Source organism: Oculina patagonica, chromosome 5, assembly GCF_052425735.1.
Source record: "Oculina patagonica isolate OP01 chromosome 5, crgOcupat, whole genome shotgun sequence".
Classification (NCBI taxonomy): Eukaryota; Metazoa; Cnidaria; class Anthozoa; order Scleractinia; family Oculinidae; genus Oculina; species Oculina patagonica.
Genome location: NC_135762.1, coordinates 27,452,758 through 27,468,472, shown reverse-complemented (window position 1 = coordinate 27,468,472; position 15,715 = coordinate 27,452,758). Strand labels below are relative to the sequence as shown.

The 15,715-nt window shown below is 38.9% G+C and overlaps 2 protein-coding genes across 2 annotated transcripts; both read left to right on the top strand.

Annotated features, from left to right (window-relative positions):
• The first annotated feature begins 1,345 nt into the window (after positions 1–1,345).
• Positions 1,346–6,449, top strand: LOC144654383 (uncharacterized). Its single transcript, XM_078514524.1, has 3 exons — positions 1,346–1,946; positions 2,091–2,162; positions 4,290–6,449. The coding sequence occupies exons 1-3, from the start codon at positions 1,878–1,880 to the stop codon at positions 5,130–5,132; spliced, it is 984 nt and encodes a 327-aa protein (XP_078370650.1). The 5' UTR covers positions 1,346–1,877; the 3' UTR covers positions 5,133–6,449.
• A 3,445-nt stretch (positions 6,450–9,894) lies between these two features.
• LOC144654115 (fibroblast growth factor receptor 1-like) lies at positions 9,895–14,237 on the top strand. Its single transcript, XM_078514216.1, has 3 exons — positions 9,895–10,561; positions 12,033–12,143; positions 13,211–14,237. Exons 1-3 carry the CDS (start codon positions 9,895–9,897, stop codon positions 14,203–14,205), a joined length of 1,773 nt encoding a protein of 590 aa, XP_078370342.1. The 3' UTR covers positions 14,206–14,237.
• Positions 14,238–15,715: the final 1,478 nt, after the last annotated feature.

The following is a 15,715-nucleotide window of genomic DNA, read 5'->3' as shown; positions in this document are numbered from 1 at the left end:
GCTAACATTAATTTTTTTACTGCATCGGGAGGGCAGAATGGCTTAGGGTAGATTAGAGAGAAGAAAGCCGCAGCGCGCTCGCAAACCTCGCTGACGAATTGGATACACGGACGTAGTACCCGGTTGCACATAGCAAAGGGCTCTAAGAATGCTTCCGGTTTGTAATGGGGTATAGATTAATGCGGTGCAAATTTTAGTGAAAAAGAAATGGAAGAAAGTCGTTAAAATAGCGGGAAGCCTTAATTTGAGAGCCAGGCGGAGTGTCTTCATTTCTACCATCCCCACCCTCACCCATTATCTCTCTTTTTGCTGGGCAATAATCTCTCTATAACCTCTGCAAACAAGACTTCTGCCAATACCTTTTCCGTTTTATTTTTTCTAGCTCCAGGCAATGTTGTGACCAGTTTTCTTTTGTTTTTTTGTTTTTTTAAGAACCAGTGGCGTTCCTCGTTTTGAAAGATTAAGAGCGAAGGAGAGCAAAAAAAAAGAGATTTTTATATTCAAAAAATAATTTTAAAAAGCCCGCCCTGCAGTTCAAGGACTTGAATCTCTAATCAGGAAGTCCCGGGCAGGAAGTCAAGAGGGTTAATACTTCCTTACTTAGCGGGAAGGCGTTCTGCGAGACACGTATTGCAATCTAAAAACGCGAAACAGAAGCCGCGAAACCTTTCACATGCTATTAACCATCTCTGTATTTTTATTTGGCTTTATAATACAGCATAATTTAGAGATCACTACCAAATAAAATTTTAAAAAAAATAAAACACGAGTGACACTCGAGTCTCGCGCGAAAAATGAGCGAAGCCTGTACGCTTCTAGAACCTATGGCTAATTAACACTTTTTTCACCTGTGACCAAACTAAAGTCGAATTAAAACAAAACACCCACATTTCTTTCAACCGCCAAAGTCAATATAATAGAAAAAATAGAAGGCGTTACTTCGTGGGTGAATATAATAAAGCACCAGGCTAAAGCGTGTTAATTTATGCAGGAGCCATCATGGGCTCCTGATTTATGCAGAAAAAGTTTCAGCTTATGACCAAATATGGTGAGATTAAAATATATTTATTTCGTGCGAAAGCGGACGAAAGACCGCATGAAGGAAATGTGAAGCTAATCCGAAACGTGACGGCCGAGAAATCACGTAATTGTTCAAAAATCCCAATAATTATTTCGAAATTCTCTTGGGGGAATACTTAAGATTATTGATGTTGGTTTTTCATGCCCCTGTCATGTGCCAACGATTTCCGGTACGGCGAGGACAAAGATATCGATGACGTTTCCGTTGGACTTTGCGCTATCGTTATGGTAACAAACGTTATTTCCCAGCATGCTACAGTTTACTCCCTCTTTTCAACACTCTTCTGAAATGGAGTGTGTGAGCAGTGTGTAACGATAAGTTACTCTACTCATTCAAAACACGCTAATCCTTGCAAGAAACTCCATTATACAAGAAGTAAACTATTTTTAAGCCTTTTGTCAACCGAAGAATCCTTATCTCCACGAACTGGAGTGAAAGTTGAACAGCTAAATTTAACTTCGTTTGGTCGGTCAATCGCGACACGCCCGCTCGACGAACGCCATATTGTTGATTGCATTTCACAACTTTGCTGTCACTAACCGCAAAACCGGCTACAGAGAGCGGAATTTGTTGCACATAATCGAGAAAAGATCGTTCGTTTTGGACATCTTGGAAAGGAACAATGGCAAGATAGCAGTATTCTTGATAGCTGGATCTGTTTTACAAGAGATATCGTTGGAGGATTTAGTTCGAGCGTTGGCGCGCTTTCCTTTCAGGAGTTCGCGTGGTTAACCGACTAGCTGCTTCAAGGACGATAAACATTTCAAACCGGAAAATAATTTGACTGGTGTCCACAATGACTGGACGGACTGGAAAGCATTTTAGAGGGGATAAGGACCTCATCATTCACGACAAAACTGGAAGGGTAATTTATTTGTATTTATCGTAGTGACCTCCCGTGTGCCTTTACTGTATACAAAGTTCCGCGGAAATCTGTCGGCGATGCTCTGTAGATCTCAGTAATCTTGCCTGTAGTTTTTACACTGTTTTCATATTCTTTTATTTGCAGATTCTGATTTCTTGGAACCGCTTTGCAAGATCTCTGAAAGAAGCTTTTGAACTATATTGGGAAACGAAGCAGGTATGTGCACGAGGTGGAACTGTTTTCGACATTAGATGATTTGACGATTGAACTCTAGTACGTTGTGGTTGGTGCAAGTTTGCGGACTTTTCCGTCCAAGCTCTGAATGAATTTCGTTTTCAGCTTGTACATTTTGTTTGAATCGCGTGTTCATTCAAAACAAAATGCTGATTTCCGTTGTACATTTCATTGTTTTGAATAGGGTTCCTTCGCTGGTATTTGGTTTGTTTTAAGAGCTTTTTGCTGATGCTAATGAAGCGTACAATTTATTCAGGCGTTTCTTGAATAATTGATTACCTAAGGCGCTTGTATTTTTCCCGTTTCCCCGGCTAGAAAGTTAAATATAACTCTTTCAATCGTTTTCGAAGAGCATTTAGCTGCCCACACACGCTTTCTCTAATGTTGTGTTTGCGCAATGTGGAGCAATGGAGTTTGCGTGCCGAGTTGGGGAGGTGGCATGTAGAGACCAAGTTTCATTTGCATTTGATAAAGCAAACAATCCTTGTGATATTTTAATCAACCGCTGAGGTGCGGTAAAATATTTTGCAGTGAATCAATTTCGCCCTTTGAAGTGCTTTTAGCTTCATTTCGTGAGGAATTCATCGAGAAGTGTACTTTGCAGAACGTGCAGTACTTGTGAAATTGCCTCAAAGGTCACGGCATATCAATTTTCACGTGTTTCCTGTGATTCCGTCATTCTCGCTATAAAGTTCCAATTTAAAAAAAAAAAAAAAAAAAAAAAATTTTTAAAAAAAAAAAAAAAAAAAAAAAAAAAAAAAAAAGAAAAAAAAAACCAAAAAAAAAAAAAAAAAAAAAAAAAAAAAAACCCGATCGAGACGGACTGGAAATCATCTTTAAACCATCTTACCTCTCTAGGAGTTGGAAAAAGTGTTATTTCTTGGTTAGATAAGCAGTTATAAGCTGCCAACAGAGTTTGTAGAGAAAATAAGCTGAAAAATATTGCCCTGTAATTTGATATTGCAAGACCTGGGAGATGTAAAATGTCCTCTTCTTGCATCTGTGAAGAAACTCAACCACTATATCTGGGTTTTATAATATTGATATCTACTTGTGAAGATTGCCTCTCTTTGAAAAAGCCATCCCTTCACAGTACAAAATTAGAAATTCCCGGGTATTTGCCAATAAAATTTGTAAATTGTTAACCATGAAAAAATCTGTTTGTTCTGGACAAAACAAGCAAGAACACTGAGGTCTTATGCTTGTTATGATTTGCTTGGTCAGAGCTGAAGCATCCCAAATCCAAATATTGTCAAGTGATTTTTTGTTTTTTGTTTCAATTTTATGATATAAAATATATATGTTGTTGCCAATCACAGGGAACTCTTTGTAGCATACTGCATCAAAAAAACAACATTTATACATCACATGGGAAACGCTACTTTTTATTTTTGCATCAATCCCTTCAGTAAGTGTACTTTCAATTCAGCTTGGCCTTTTCCCTTCAGACTCTCAAGGAAAGATCAAGCCCACATCCTCCATTCCCAATGTTTGCTCAGCAGTTTCACTGTTGATAAGCTCGTCATAGTCTATATTGTTTAATGTAAATAACGACACTTTTTCCCCACACCTCGCTATAACGACTCTCATTATTTCGGACACTATTAACAATTCACCGAGAATGTCCCTTATAACCAGAGTTGACTGTATTGCTAAGGCCTGGTTCACACTAGCAACATAACGACAAGGTCACGCGAATGCAAAAAACACCTCGCATTGATGTTTTATGTTACCAGTGTGTACAACTTAACATAACAACATAGTTGGAACATAATGACATAAGGATAACAACATAAGGAAAAAACTGAACTTTTCTTTATGTCGTTATGTCACTAGTGTGAACCAGGCCTAATAGATCACCTTTGGGTATTGTGTTCACCCTGCTCTCACCTACATATGTAACTGAATTGCTTATTTCAAGAGGGCACTTAATTGAGGGGAGATGCTTAACCTAGGAGAAATAGTACAGTATTTCCAAGAAAATGATAATAATAGACGATTCTTTGTCCCTGTTAGGTTTAAACGGTTAATAATTATTTTATTCCCTGTTTGAAGACATGCTTCAAGGTTTACACCTCTAACAGAATTCATATTGTTTCTTTCCAATAGGCTGAATTAACATCCTGGTTTGAAGAACTACCAAGAAAGATAAAGAAGGTTCCTTTCAAGGATACAGGGCTTGCCGCCATCCCTTTTTTGGCATATCTTCTAGTTTATTCAAATTATTCTCATCTTCGGACATTCTTAGGACTTGGAAAAGTGACAAAACCAAATCATACATTCCTGCCATGGATGGAAGTATTAGTTTTTCACTGTTTTCCACATCAGATGCTGGCAAAATTTGCGCATCCTGCTCTGGACTGTGTTGCCGCTGTGCCATATTTATTTCACTTTGCCCTTCCGTTCCTTTTTATATTCTTCAAAGTTGTCAGCAATCGCAGCATTCGTGGAGTGTTCCCTTTTCTTTGGTGTGCTGGCTGGGTGAATCTCGTCGCAACCATAATCCAATTCCTGTTTCCTACAGCGCCACCTTGGTACGTAGACTCTGTTGTGTTTAGTCCAAACGGAGACGTTCTCAAGGCAGCAGCTAATGAAGCTGGATTTCATAGACTTGATGCAGTTCTTGGATTTCCGTTCTTTCACGGAATCTACGCTGCTTCTCCATTACCGTTTGGAGCATTTCCTTCACTGCATGTTGCATGGCCTGCCGTGATATTAGTAAGTGGACCTTGGATTAACGAAAAGTTTGCCATGTTTCATGTTGTGTGGATTACGTGGGCTGCTCTTTATTCAAATCACCATTATGGCGTTGACGCAGTGGGAGGAATATTTTTGGTCTTTCTGGTTAATTTCATGATGCGCAAAGTGTGGTGTCCGTTTCCTCTTGAGAATGGCAAAAAGCCCTCTTGTACTCTATGTAGACGGATGTCGCCACCTTTATTACAAGTTTAGCAGTGTAGTACCAGTGTTAAATGTTGAGTAGTTTTCAAAATGAGTACAAATTGAGAATTTGAAATTTTGACCAATGGTTTATATTCACTGTTTTTTGTTTGTTTTGTTTTTCAACCATTGTTAACATAGCAACTGAATGCCCCAGAGTGGCATTCAAAAAGGGTAAACTCACCTTATTTGTTAGGTGATTAATTAAAAAAGAAGTTATTGTGTTTGAATTATAATATCTTGGTTTGTACTAAGTTGAAAACTGATTATTGCAATATTTACTCAATACAAATAGGGAATTTTGTAAATTTTGGTTCTCATTTACTGTTTGATAAAGTCAAATACATTGAAAATGTAGTTTATTCCAAAACTTGATATTCTCAAAGGTGTTGAAATTATTGAAAGTGTCGTTAAATTTGACTGGAGAATCTATAAGAAATACAAGATTATATCTTACATAATTTTTTATACTAAGTAGACAAGGAGTAAATAAGAGAAAGTAGTTTTTCAGAAAATTATAATGCTTCAAAATACAATATTCGACTCAGTGAACATGATTGCATTCATTCATTCATGTGGCATTGATTTAGGTAGCTCTTTCAACTCATTAAAAGTGTCAAAAGTATATTTTGATAGTTAGAATTTTGAATTCAGTTGTCAACTACAATAAGGTAGTGAGCAACTCCTAAACAATGTTTTGAGTTTAATTTTTTTATTATTGTTTTGTTTTTCTTTTTTGAAAAATTATGCAATTTTTTGGTCGTTAAAAGGTATAATATACTGATGGTATGGTTACAAATAATTTCTCAAAGAAAGTGAGTGGAAAGATGAGTTAATTAAGTGTTTTGTTAATTAATGTGTTCGGTCCACAAGGAACCCATATTGGTTATTGGATTTCGTTAAAGAGCACAGATCAATAAGAACTTCTTGAATGTTGCCCAGTGACCTTTCCACGTTTTGTTGTGGACATTTTTTTTTCTGTCTCTTCCAACAGCCATTATGGGTTCCCTGTGAAAATTGTTAATTCATAGAATACACTGTGTTGGTATACACTGTGTATACCACCCAGCTTGTAGTTTCATTGGTGTAAAACCTGCTTAGCATTTAGTTCACACAGTTAAACACTTACAGGTAGATGGCCAAAAGCACATCTTTAACCAGGTTATTGGCAAAAACATAGCTTGACATTCATTTGATTTTAAGTAATATAAACGTAAGTAAATAGAATATTACTTTTCATTGTTGGGTTTAGTTTAATTTGAATTTCAGACACGAGTTTGTGAACAAAACAATCTTTTCAATAAAACTCACTGGACTGGTCTCAAACAAGGGCTGCACTTTTTATTGAGTGGCATGATATAAGAATGTCATCAAGTTCAGCTAGCCAGAAAGCAAGCTCCCTGCTCTGGTGATTGAACTACTAACCCCTAACCCCTTCCCTAGTTATTCCTCAAGCAAAGAAAGTCTGCTTGCCAGCTGTTTATCAATCATAGCTGTTCGTAGAATTTAATACCTCATTTGAGCAGATATTGATTTCCATGACCTGTTGTATTAGTGACTGCTGGGGAAGGGAAGGAGCAATTGAAAGGCCTAAGGGACGGACCATTATTTTTTTGGAGGGGGGAGGGGGGATAAAAAAATAAAAAAAGTTGCAGGGCGACAAAAATTGTAAAAAAATAGTGGATTCGTTGCGGGCGCGACAAGTTTGCAAAGAAAATTTCTCCCCCCCCGAAAAATGGTCCGTCCCTAAGGAGTGGGGTTGGGTACAAAGTGGAAGCTATGCTTAGCTCAGTGGGGATGAAACATTAAAATGGCTCTGATTTAATATTATCTTGCTTGACTTCATTCTTGAAGGGAATGCTAAGTTATTTTGTTGAACTTGCCCCTGACCACACCCTGCATCTCAATCTCGTCCCCAGGGCCTTTCCCGGAATGCCCGATCCAGAAGATTGTGGGCGGGAGGGTGGTACTGTTTCGGAGAACACATAGCCATCTTGTACCCAGAAATGAAAAGCCTAGCGACAAACTGTTGGAATCTGGGTATTAGATTGGGGAATGGGGAAATCTCATTACCCAAAAGGTGGCCCGTAATAGTTTAAATCTCCCGGTCTTCGGCATTCTATCGCAGCTACATTTAAGGTGGCTCTGAACCCTACCTACAGATCTTTTAAATTTTCAAAAAATGTTTCTTTTGTCGATTAGACATAAAAAATAAAAACCTTCACCAAATACACTTTATTTCAGGTTGCCATGGCATCAAATTTAACGACAGTTGGATCGGACTCTGTTAACTGATAAGTGTTTACTGGTTTACAGAAAAAAAATTTCAGCCGCACTATCGGGCTAGCTGTGATAAATTGCCCATTTTCTCTTCCCCTGTGTTAAGAAAAAAAAAAAAAAAAAAAAAAAAAAAAAAAAAAAAAAAAAAAAAAAATTTTAAAAAAAAAAAAAAAAAAAAAAAAAATTTTTAAAAAAACCGCCCGCCCAAATTTTTCTCCATCATAAATATCTCGTAAAGTTGTCGATGGACGTTGTACTCGTCATACGCTTTAAATAAATAATAATGATGAGCCTAAGGTGTCCCCCGCACCTTAAAATGAGAAAGTACCAAGCTCGCGCGGCCACTCTCGTCCCAGGCTGTCAAGGCGCTGGTTCTCGGGAGTAAAAATCAAGACCCTCGTTGTTCGGACAGCGGAGTTTAAGCGAGTACTGATAATAACATTTTGAATAAACCGGCTACTTAGATCGGCTATCAATTGCGCATTAAAAGTAATTTCCTTGTATTTCTTTACACTTTACAAACGATGCTTCTATATGCAAATACCAAAAAATAACAGTGATATCAGTCGCGTATACTTTATGCAGTTAATAAGCTTGGTGACGCATTCATTATCTGCAACGGTCTTCCTTTTGTGACAGGAGCGTTATCATTTAATGTTTAAACGTTTTTAATTTGTCCTAATTTCATCTCATTAGTACTTTAACCAATTAAAATAACCATTTCACAACACTTGAAAGGTGCTTGAGGCGAACAAATTATATAGCTACCCCCAAGCGAACAGAAAGCTATATGGATGTATTTTTATTATTGCGTAAAAATGAGGTTGTCTAGGAAAAATACCAGTTTTGGCGCTCTTTTTTTTTTGTAAGTTTGTCACTGCCTAAATAAAAACAATTGTGACTTGCGCGCTCAGAAAGCTCTCTTAAAAAGAGAGACTGTGTAGTAAAACAGCAATCATTTTGCGTGCGTTCTGATCCGTAAAAAACTACCTTCATTCGAATCAGGAAGTGACAAAGCCGACAACTAGCAATTGGGTTGCGCAAATTCCTTTAATTACTAGTTTCCCCGCGGAATACATGAAACGAAAGGGAAAATTGCGTTTTCTTTGTATGCGCGCGAAAACGATCGCACGCGAAATCTTTCTGGCAGTCCTCAAGTTCGCGCTTTTTGTGACAAATGTCCGGGACTGTAAAACGAAATTTGAATCTGTTCATTGTTCGTTTTTCAAAGGAGAAATAACGCCGCGTTAATTTTCAAGCAGAGTTTCAGAGAGATATTTCTGGCCATGTTTAAAGAGAGATCTACGCCCAGATCATGTGAAGTCTTCTTGGCGGAGTTATAACCAGCAGTATCTTGCAAACTGAGCCGGTGATGCCGAAATGAGGAGCTTCTATTGTGCGGTTGTATTCCCTCTATTTAATTTACTTCACATCATTTCGCAGCAAATGTTGGATGCCCATGAAGGACATGTGCCATTTCATTCTACTGGGTGTAGTGTCATATCAAACTATTGTACTTCATCATGTATACTTGGTGGAAATTTCGACATTCCCTTGGTTGCGGTTAATTGTTCGGCGAGAAACCTGACCGAATTCCCAACAAATTTGCCAATAAATACTGGAAAACTTGTGCTCAGCTACAACGCGATTCCTACACTAAATATTCAAGAAATGAAGAGGATTCGATGTCTTAAAGAACTGATGATCGAAAAAAACAACATTTCGCGTATTAGAGAAGAAAGTTTTCAAAGCAACGTCATGATGAAAACGCTGAATTTGGGAAGCAATAAACTTTATGATCTTCCCTCAGGAATATTTCAAGGACTGAAAAATTTATTGAAACTGTATCTTAATCGAAATCGGATTTCTCGATTACAGAATGGATCTTTCCAGAATCTAATGTCACTAATTTATCTTGATTTGAGCGAGAATGAAATCTCCATAATTGACCAAGGAGCGTTCACAGGTTTACAACGCTTAACATATCTTGACCTGGCTAGAAATAAGCTCCGTAAAATCTTCGCAGGTTCATTTCAATAAACTTACGTCATTGCGAACACTGAAGCTTGATTTTAACGGAATCAGCTGTCTCGAATCTGAATCTTTTTCTAATTCATTGTACTTAAAAAGCTTATTCCTTGCTCATAATAATCTAACTTTTGTGCCAAAAGAGGTTATCAAGCCATTGAAGGGCTTAGTTAGCCTCGATCTTAGTAGCAATCCGATAGAATTTATTTCTTTGGAGATTTTTGCTCGTTTGCGTGCTTTACAATTCCTAAACCTGAGCTTTTCAAACATTCGAGTATTACATGGTATACAACTCAAGGAAATCTTGCCTGATTTGAGAATTTACCTTGATCACAATCCTCTGGACTGCAATTGTGACTTGCTATGGCTTAAAGAATGGCTTAGTGAAGATCGTTATCAAAACACCACACACGACAGGTCACAAGTAAAATGTGAATATCCAAAAACATTGAATGGAAGGCCTCTCATGAGTTTAAACATCGCAGATTTAAGCTGCTCATGTGAATACTGTCAAAGCTCGTTCATTTGCGTTCCTGGAGGGAGCACGTGCAATTGCGTTAACAAGTGGGCGGGGCCATCATGTTTTGACACCTGTCAAGTCAACGACACCAGTAGCATCGTGTCATACGAAATAATGTGTAGTTCTTCGCAAGGGAAGTGTTTTTGTTCCAACATCTCCGAGGTTTGTGTGGACAATGCTTATCTCACCTACTCAAACTTCAGTTTACTATGTGTCTGTAAAAGCGGTTACCAAGGCAACGGATTTCTCAACTGCACGGACATTGACGAGTGTGCGCACGCGCATAATGTCTGCAATATCCAATCTGACTGCATCAACACCGAAGGCTCATTTCTATGTGTTTGTAGTAATGGTTACCGTGGAGACGGAGTGACCTGTCATTCAATCAAGCACCAAAAGACCGTCGCTATAGTTACCGCCACGCTTTCTACTGCGATGTTTGTTGCTCTCGTCTGCACGTTAATTTTTTGTGTCGTTCCCAAAAGAATCCAAAGGATAAAAGAAGCGAAGAAATCTACGGATAGGAGAAGAAAGAGACAGCAGTCTACTAGGCGATATGTGGACCTGTATAAAATTCACGAGTTGGGATTCACTAATACTGCTTTTACACAAGGTAAGAGTTTTATATGTTTGTTTATTGCAATTTTTCTTAGAAAAAAAAATTTTTTTTTAAAATTTTTTTTTTTTTTTTTTTTTTTTTTTTTTTTTTCCTTAATAAAAATCCCCCCGGGCGATTTTTTAAAAAAAAAAAAAAAAAAATTATTTTATATAAAATAAAACCCCTTTTTTTTTGTTTCCAACTTCCCAAAAAAAAAAAAAAAAAAAAAAAAAAAGGCCCCCCAAAAAAGAAGCGGGCGGGGACGAGAAATATTTTTTTACTTGGCCTTATGTCCAAGAGGGAAAGGCGCAAAGAGGTCTCTGAACCCAGGTGAAGAACCAACCCTTCAGGCCAGAACACAATCAGCGCGGAGAGTCCCATCTCTTTTCGAACGGTGATGTGGGTTCTTTAACGTCCCCTACTGAACCGTGACAGAGAAGATGCAGGGGACGGGACCTACGGTTTATCGTGCTATATCCGAGAAGACTAAATGTCTATAACCATTTGCAGATGTCATTCCAAAGGCAGCACATTCTCCTAAATTATTCCCTGGGTGTTGGTCTGGTCTGGTGCTCGAATTAAAATCTCCCCCCCCCCCCGGCGGGCCGGGCCCCCCCCAGAACCGGGGGGGGGTGGGAAAAAAAGCCAAAAAAATAAAAAGCGCCGACCCCGAAGAAAAAAGGCAAAATTTCTTCTAAAATGGTACGACCCCTTTCTCCCCAGAGACTAATTTAGATATAACTCTAAATACGATTATTTTTTTTTTTATATTAGCTTCCTAAATAAATTAACACTTACAACAATACAGTTAATAAACCTTACAATACTACGCAGACTTAAACACAAACTAAAAATCAAATTACTGGGCCAAATTTTCGGAATTTTAATCATACTCATATGTCCAAATTTGGGTTACTTAGTTAACCATGGTATTATTCCAATTTTTAGTATTTTAACCTGAGTGTTGGTCTGGCCAATTTTGGGGTTTTTGAACCCTCGCCCTCCCGTACACTAGTCGGATGCTCTAACCACTGAGCTACTGAGAACTCTAATGGTGAGCAATGGTCTTAAGATTCACAATATATAGCACTAGACAAAAACCTCGATAAGCAGGGTAAAACTCTAGATCGTCGTTCAATCAGTAACTGCTCGGTCAGAGGGGTCTTCAAAAAGTGCGACCTCCAGCTAAGGTGCAATACCATTCCGGAGACAAAATATTGGCCATTAATAATGTCCAAATGGAGCTTCAGTTTGCTTACCCCCCTCCGTTTCCCTTTATTTATTTTTAGTTTTTTTTTTCCTTTTTATTTGGAGTAGGGATTTCTTCCTCGCATGCCTCGCACGCCTCGTTGCCTCGCCTCGCATGCCTCGCTGCAACTGCCTCGCACGCCTTGCTACCTCGCACATTTGTAAGACTCGCTCGTAAAGAAAAAAAGAAAAAATAAAAAAAAGATTATACACTGTGTATCGTTTTTTTAATTTACAGAGGAATCTACAAGAGCGGACGAGTGGGAAATTCCCCGAGAAAAGTTACACACTTTCAGGACCATTGGAGAAGGAGCCTTTGGCGTTGTAAAGGAAGGTGTTCTGGATTCAGGTAATTAGCGTCGCTCAACTATTCATCGAAGTTGATGTGAATACTATTTTTGCTTGTTTTTTACGACGTCTTGTTATCTTCAGGAGCTGAGCAGCAATCGGGAATCTTGTTCTAGCTAAGTAAAGGGGGCTTAAATATGCATCAGGTGGGGCAGAATGAATCGTTTGATTCTTTCTTCGTCTTTGGTGCATTTAGCTGTCTGTAAACTTTTTTGGCATTGCGTGTTGTGTAAAAAGTTGAAAAATTGTTATCTTTCAGAAGGTCCTTCTCATGACCCATGTTGCTAGCGTGTTTACTACGTGATGCATGGGAAACGAATAAAAAGAAACGTATATCAGAAACACATAGGAGTTTCCGGTTTATAAAATATTTTTAAAAATCCGCTGTACATTTATCACTTCAGCGTGAGCGCCAAGACTCGTCTTTTTCTAAACACCTTATGCGAGGGGCTCACAGGGGGCGAGGTCCATGTTTTCTTGTTCCCAAAAAATTTTCCTTGTGTTCCCTTGTCCCCCAAAATACCAGAAACACAGCTTTTGTTCCCGTGTTCCCAGCTTTATTTTGCTTTTGTTTCCTTGTTCCCAGTTATTTTATGGCCATGCGCCCTTATTCCCTGAAACCCCTGGGAGAGCCTTTCTTTAATAGGTAGGGAATGGAAGCGGGATATTTGACTGGGTGGTTCTGAGTGAATAGGGTCCTCGATCGGTTACTATAATAACACTGTCAGCTAATTAAAAAATAACCACGGGGAAATGTGTTAGAGCAGTTTTCAATTGAGTGTAGTAAAACCAAAACCAAAGTAATTACTCTGGCCAATCACAAAGGACACAGACAATCTAGCCAGCCAATCAAAACTCGAAGCAAATACATGTCGAAGGCACGAAGCGCGGGAAAATGTGCGTGAGAGAGTCGCGATTGGTTTTGGTTTTACTTCTGATTGGCTAAGGAGATGGCGCGAGATTTTTAAGCTAATCACTAAGCGTAGTGATGCAAAACCAAAGCAAACGCAAATTACTTTCGACACTCAAGTGAAAACCGCTCTATAACTAAACTGGTTTTCTTTTTAGATGAAGGGACGACAAAAGTGGCAGTGAAGACTTTAAAGCCAGGCGCGGATCGCCATGACTACAAAGACTTGATGGCAGAACTGTCAATCATGAAGCAAGCCGGAAGCCATCCTAATATCGTCAGTCTCTTGGGAGCATGCTCCGTGGACGGACCGCTGTATTTAGTGACGGAGCTGGTTTCTGGCGGGAACCTGTTGGCTTTCCTTAGAAACAGCAGGTGTCAAAATCCTCACTATGTAAACATTGCATCTTCACTTAACGAACGGGAACTGTTAAAAATTGCCAAGGATGTTTCAAACGGAATGAATTATCTTAGCAGTTTGAACCTAGTTCATCGAGATTTAGCTGCAAGGAATGTGTTACTGACTGAAGACAAAATCGCAAAAGTGACGGATTTTGGGCTCGCGCGCGATGTACAATTGGAGGGTGTTTACACGAAGACCACAACTGCTGGCAGACTTCCGGTAAAATGGATGGCACCCGAGTCAATAAGATTCCATATTTACACCACCAAGTCTGATGTATGGTCCTTTGGGGTACTGCTGTGGGAAATTATCTCGATTGGCGAATGCCCTTATCCGGGTATCCCGGCAAGACTGTTAGCGAGAAAGCTTATGATTGGCTATCGCATGAAGAAACCAACTCAATGCTCCGATGACGTATACGAGGTCATGAAAGCGTGCTGGCAGCTAGACGCCGAAGCGAGGCCCACTTTTTCTGAGTTAGCAAACATCTTACATGAATTTTTAGCAAGGACCGGAAGGGCGTATATCAATTTGGGAGGAACAGATTCACATTTGGATCGAGTTCGAACAACGCCTCAAGACGTAATTTGCGAAGTAGAAGATGAAGAAAGCAGTGTAATCGAAGGTACAGATGACCTGGATTGTGAACAGCTTGATTGTGAAGATGTTCTTGAGAGAACAAACCCCGAGTACTACACCGTCCGAATTAGAGGAGGGAATCGATCAAAATATAATACAACAAGGCTGTAAATTGAGGTAGAATCTCCAGTGAGCGGATGCCCACGAGACAAAGAAGTGTCCAATAAGGAAAGGTGTCCGCCTATGGAAAGTTATATAAAAATGAAGTGTTTGTATGTAGATAAGATTACGGGATAGAGTCTTCCGTCTACGGCAATTGTTCGTTGCTGAAGGTACGTCTGAAGGTTCGACTGTCGCCCTCAGCCCTCTAGTTTGAGTTGAGGGTGGATACATGTTAAGTATACCACTTGTTCAAAAAACGTTTCTTCTTAACTTCACAATGTGATGCCTTTGAAGAACATAGCGGTCCGTATAATCCTCTAGTTGTTTAGTAATGTTTTAATATTCATAATCATAATGACAGTAGAACCCCAGTAACTCGAACTCGATAACTCAAACCCCGCTAACTCAAACTACTCCATTTCCCTTGCCCGTTCTGGTCTCGCTCTGCCTCATATCCTTCTCTTCATCTTTTGGCCTTTTCCCCTTCAGCGGAATTTTGATCGTGAGGTTTCTGACTAGATTTTATTTCACTAACCTTATACTGAAGTGCTGAGAATCAGTAAACTATCAATAATTAACTAGGAAAATTGAAATTCAATCACCCGATAATACTGCTCTCAACTTTTTTCGTTTCCCTTCAGAGTTCGAGTTTCGGGGTTCTACTGTATTCATATTGTAAGAGGAATATAAATATGGACGTTGGTCACGCTTTGGTTTATTGGCTAGTTGATTGATTGATTGATTGATTGATTGATTGATTGATTGTTTTATTGAATGATTGATTGATTGCTGATTGATCAATCGATCGATTGACAAACAGTTGTAGCTGAACAAAGCCTGCGATCTGTGAAGACAGTCTATATTTGTAAAAATACAATAAATTTGTAAAAGTTAGTGAAATCGGGTGTCCTAGTTTAACGCTTTCCGACTCATCCACTGTGCTTCCTCGACATTTTCTGGACTCGAGTGTTACAGAATTTGAATTTACGGAAGGCAAACACTACTTAAAATGGGATGTTAACTCTGATAGCATAGAGTTTGAATATTTATTTTTAAAAAAAACAGGCTGAGCAACAGAGGTGTTCAGATTACAAATATAAGTAGTCTGAAATAAAAAAAAACAAGTATACTTATCTTGTACATACATTACAAACATTTCTTTCGCAATATTAACCATGTTATTAACCATTCGGGATAATTTTGAGTTTGTAATTACTTATTTGGCGTTTTACTACCTACGAAAACTATTATTTTGAGGTTCAGTTAATTTGAAAGTAATTTTACGCATCAGGCAAATGACTTGAAATACCGTGACATATATATATATAAAGTCTGTCTCCGAGCCATGAGGCCCATACAGCCGGAGCTTATCCCGGTTTCCGTAGCATTAAGCGACTAGGACGTATTGCTACTCCCCTCTAGATGGGATGCTAGTCCATCGCAGGGTTACCCCCCAGCAGTAAACGCCAGTACCCATTTATACACCTGGGAGGAGACGAGGCACTTGAGAGTAAAGTGT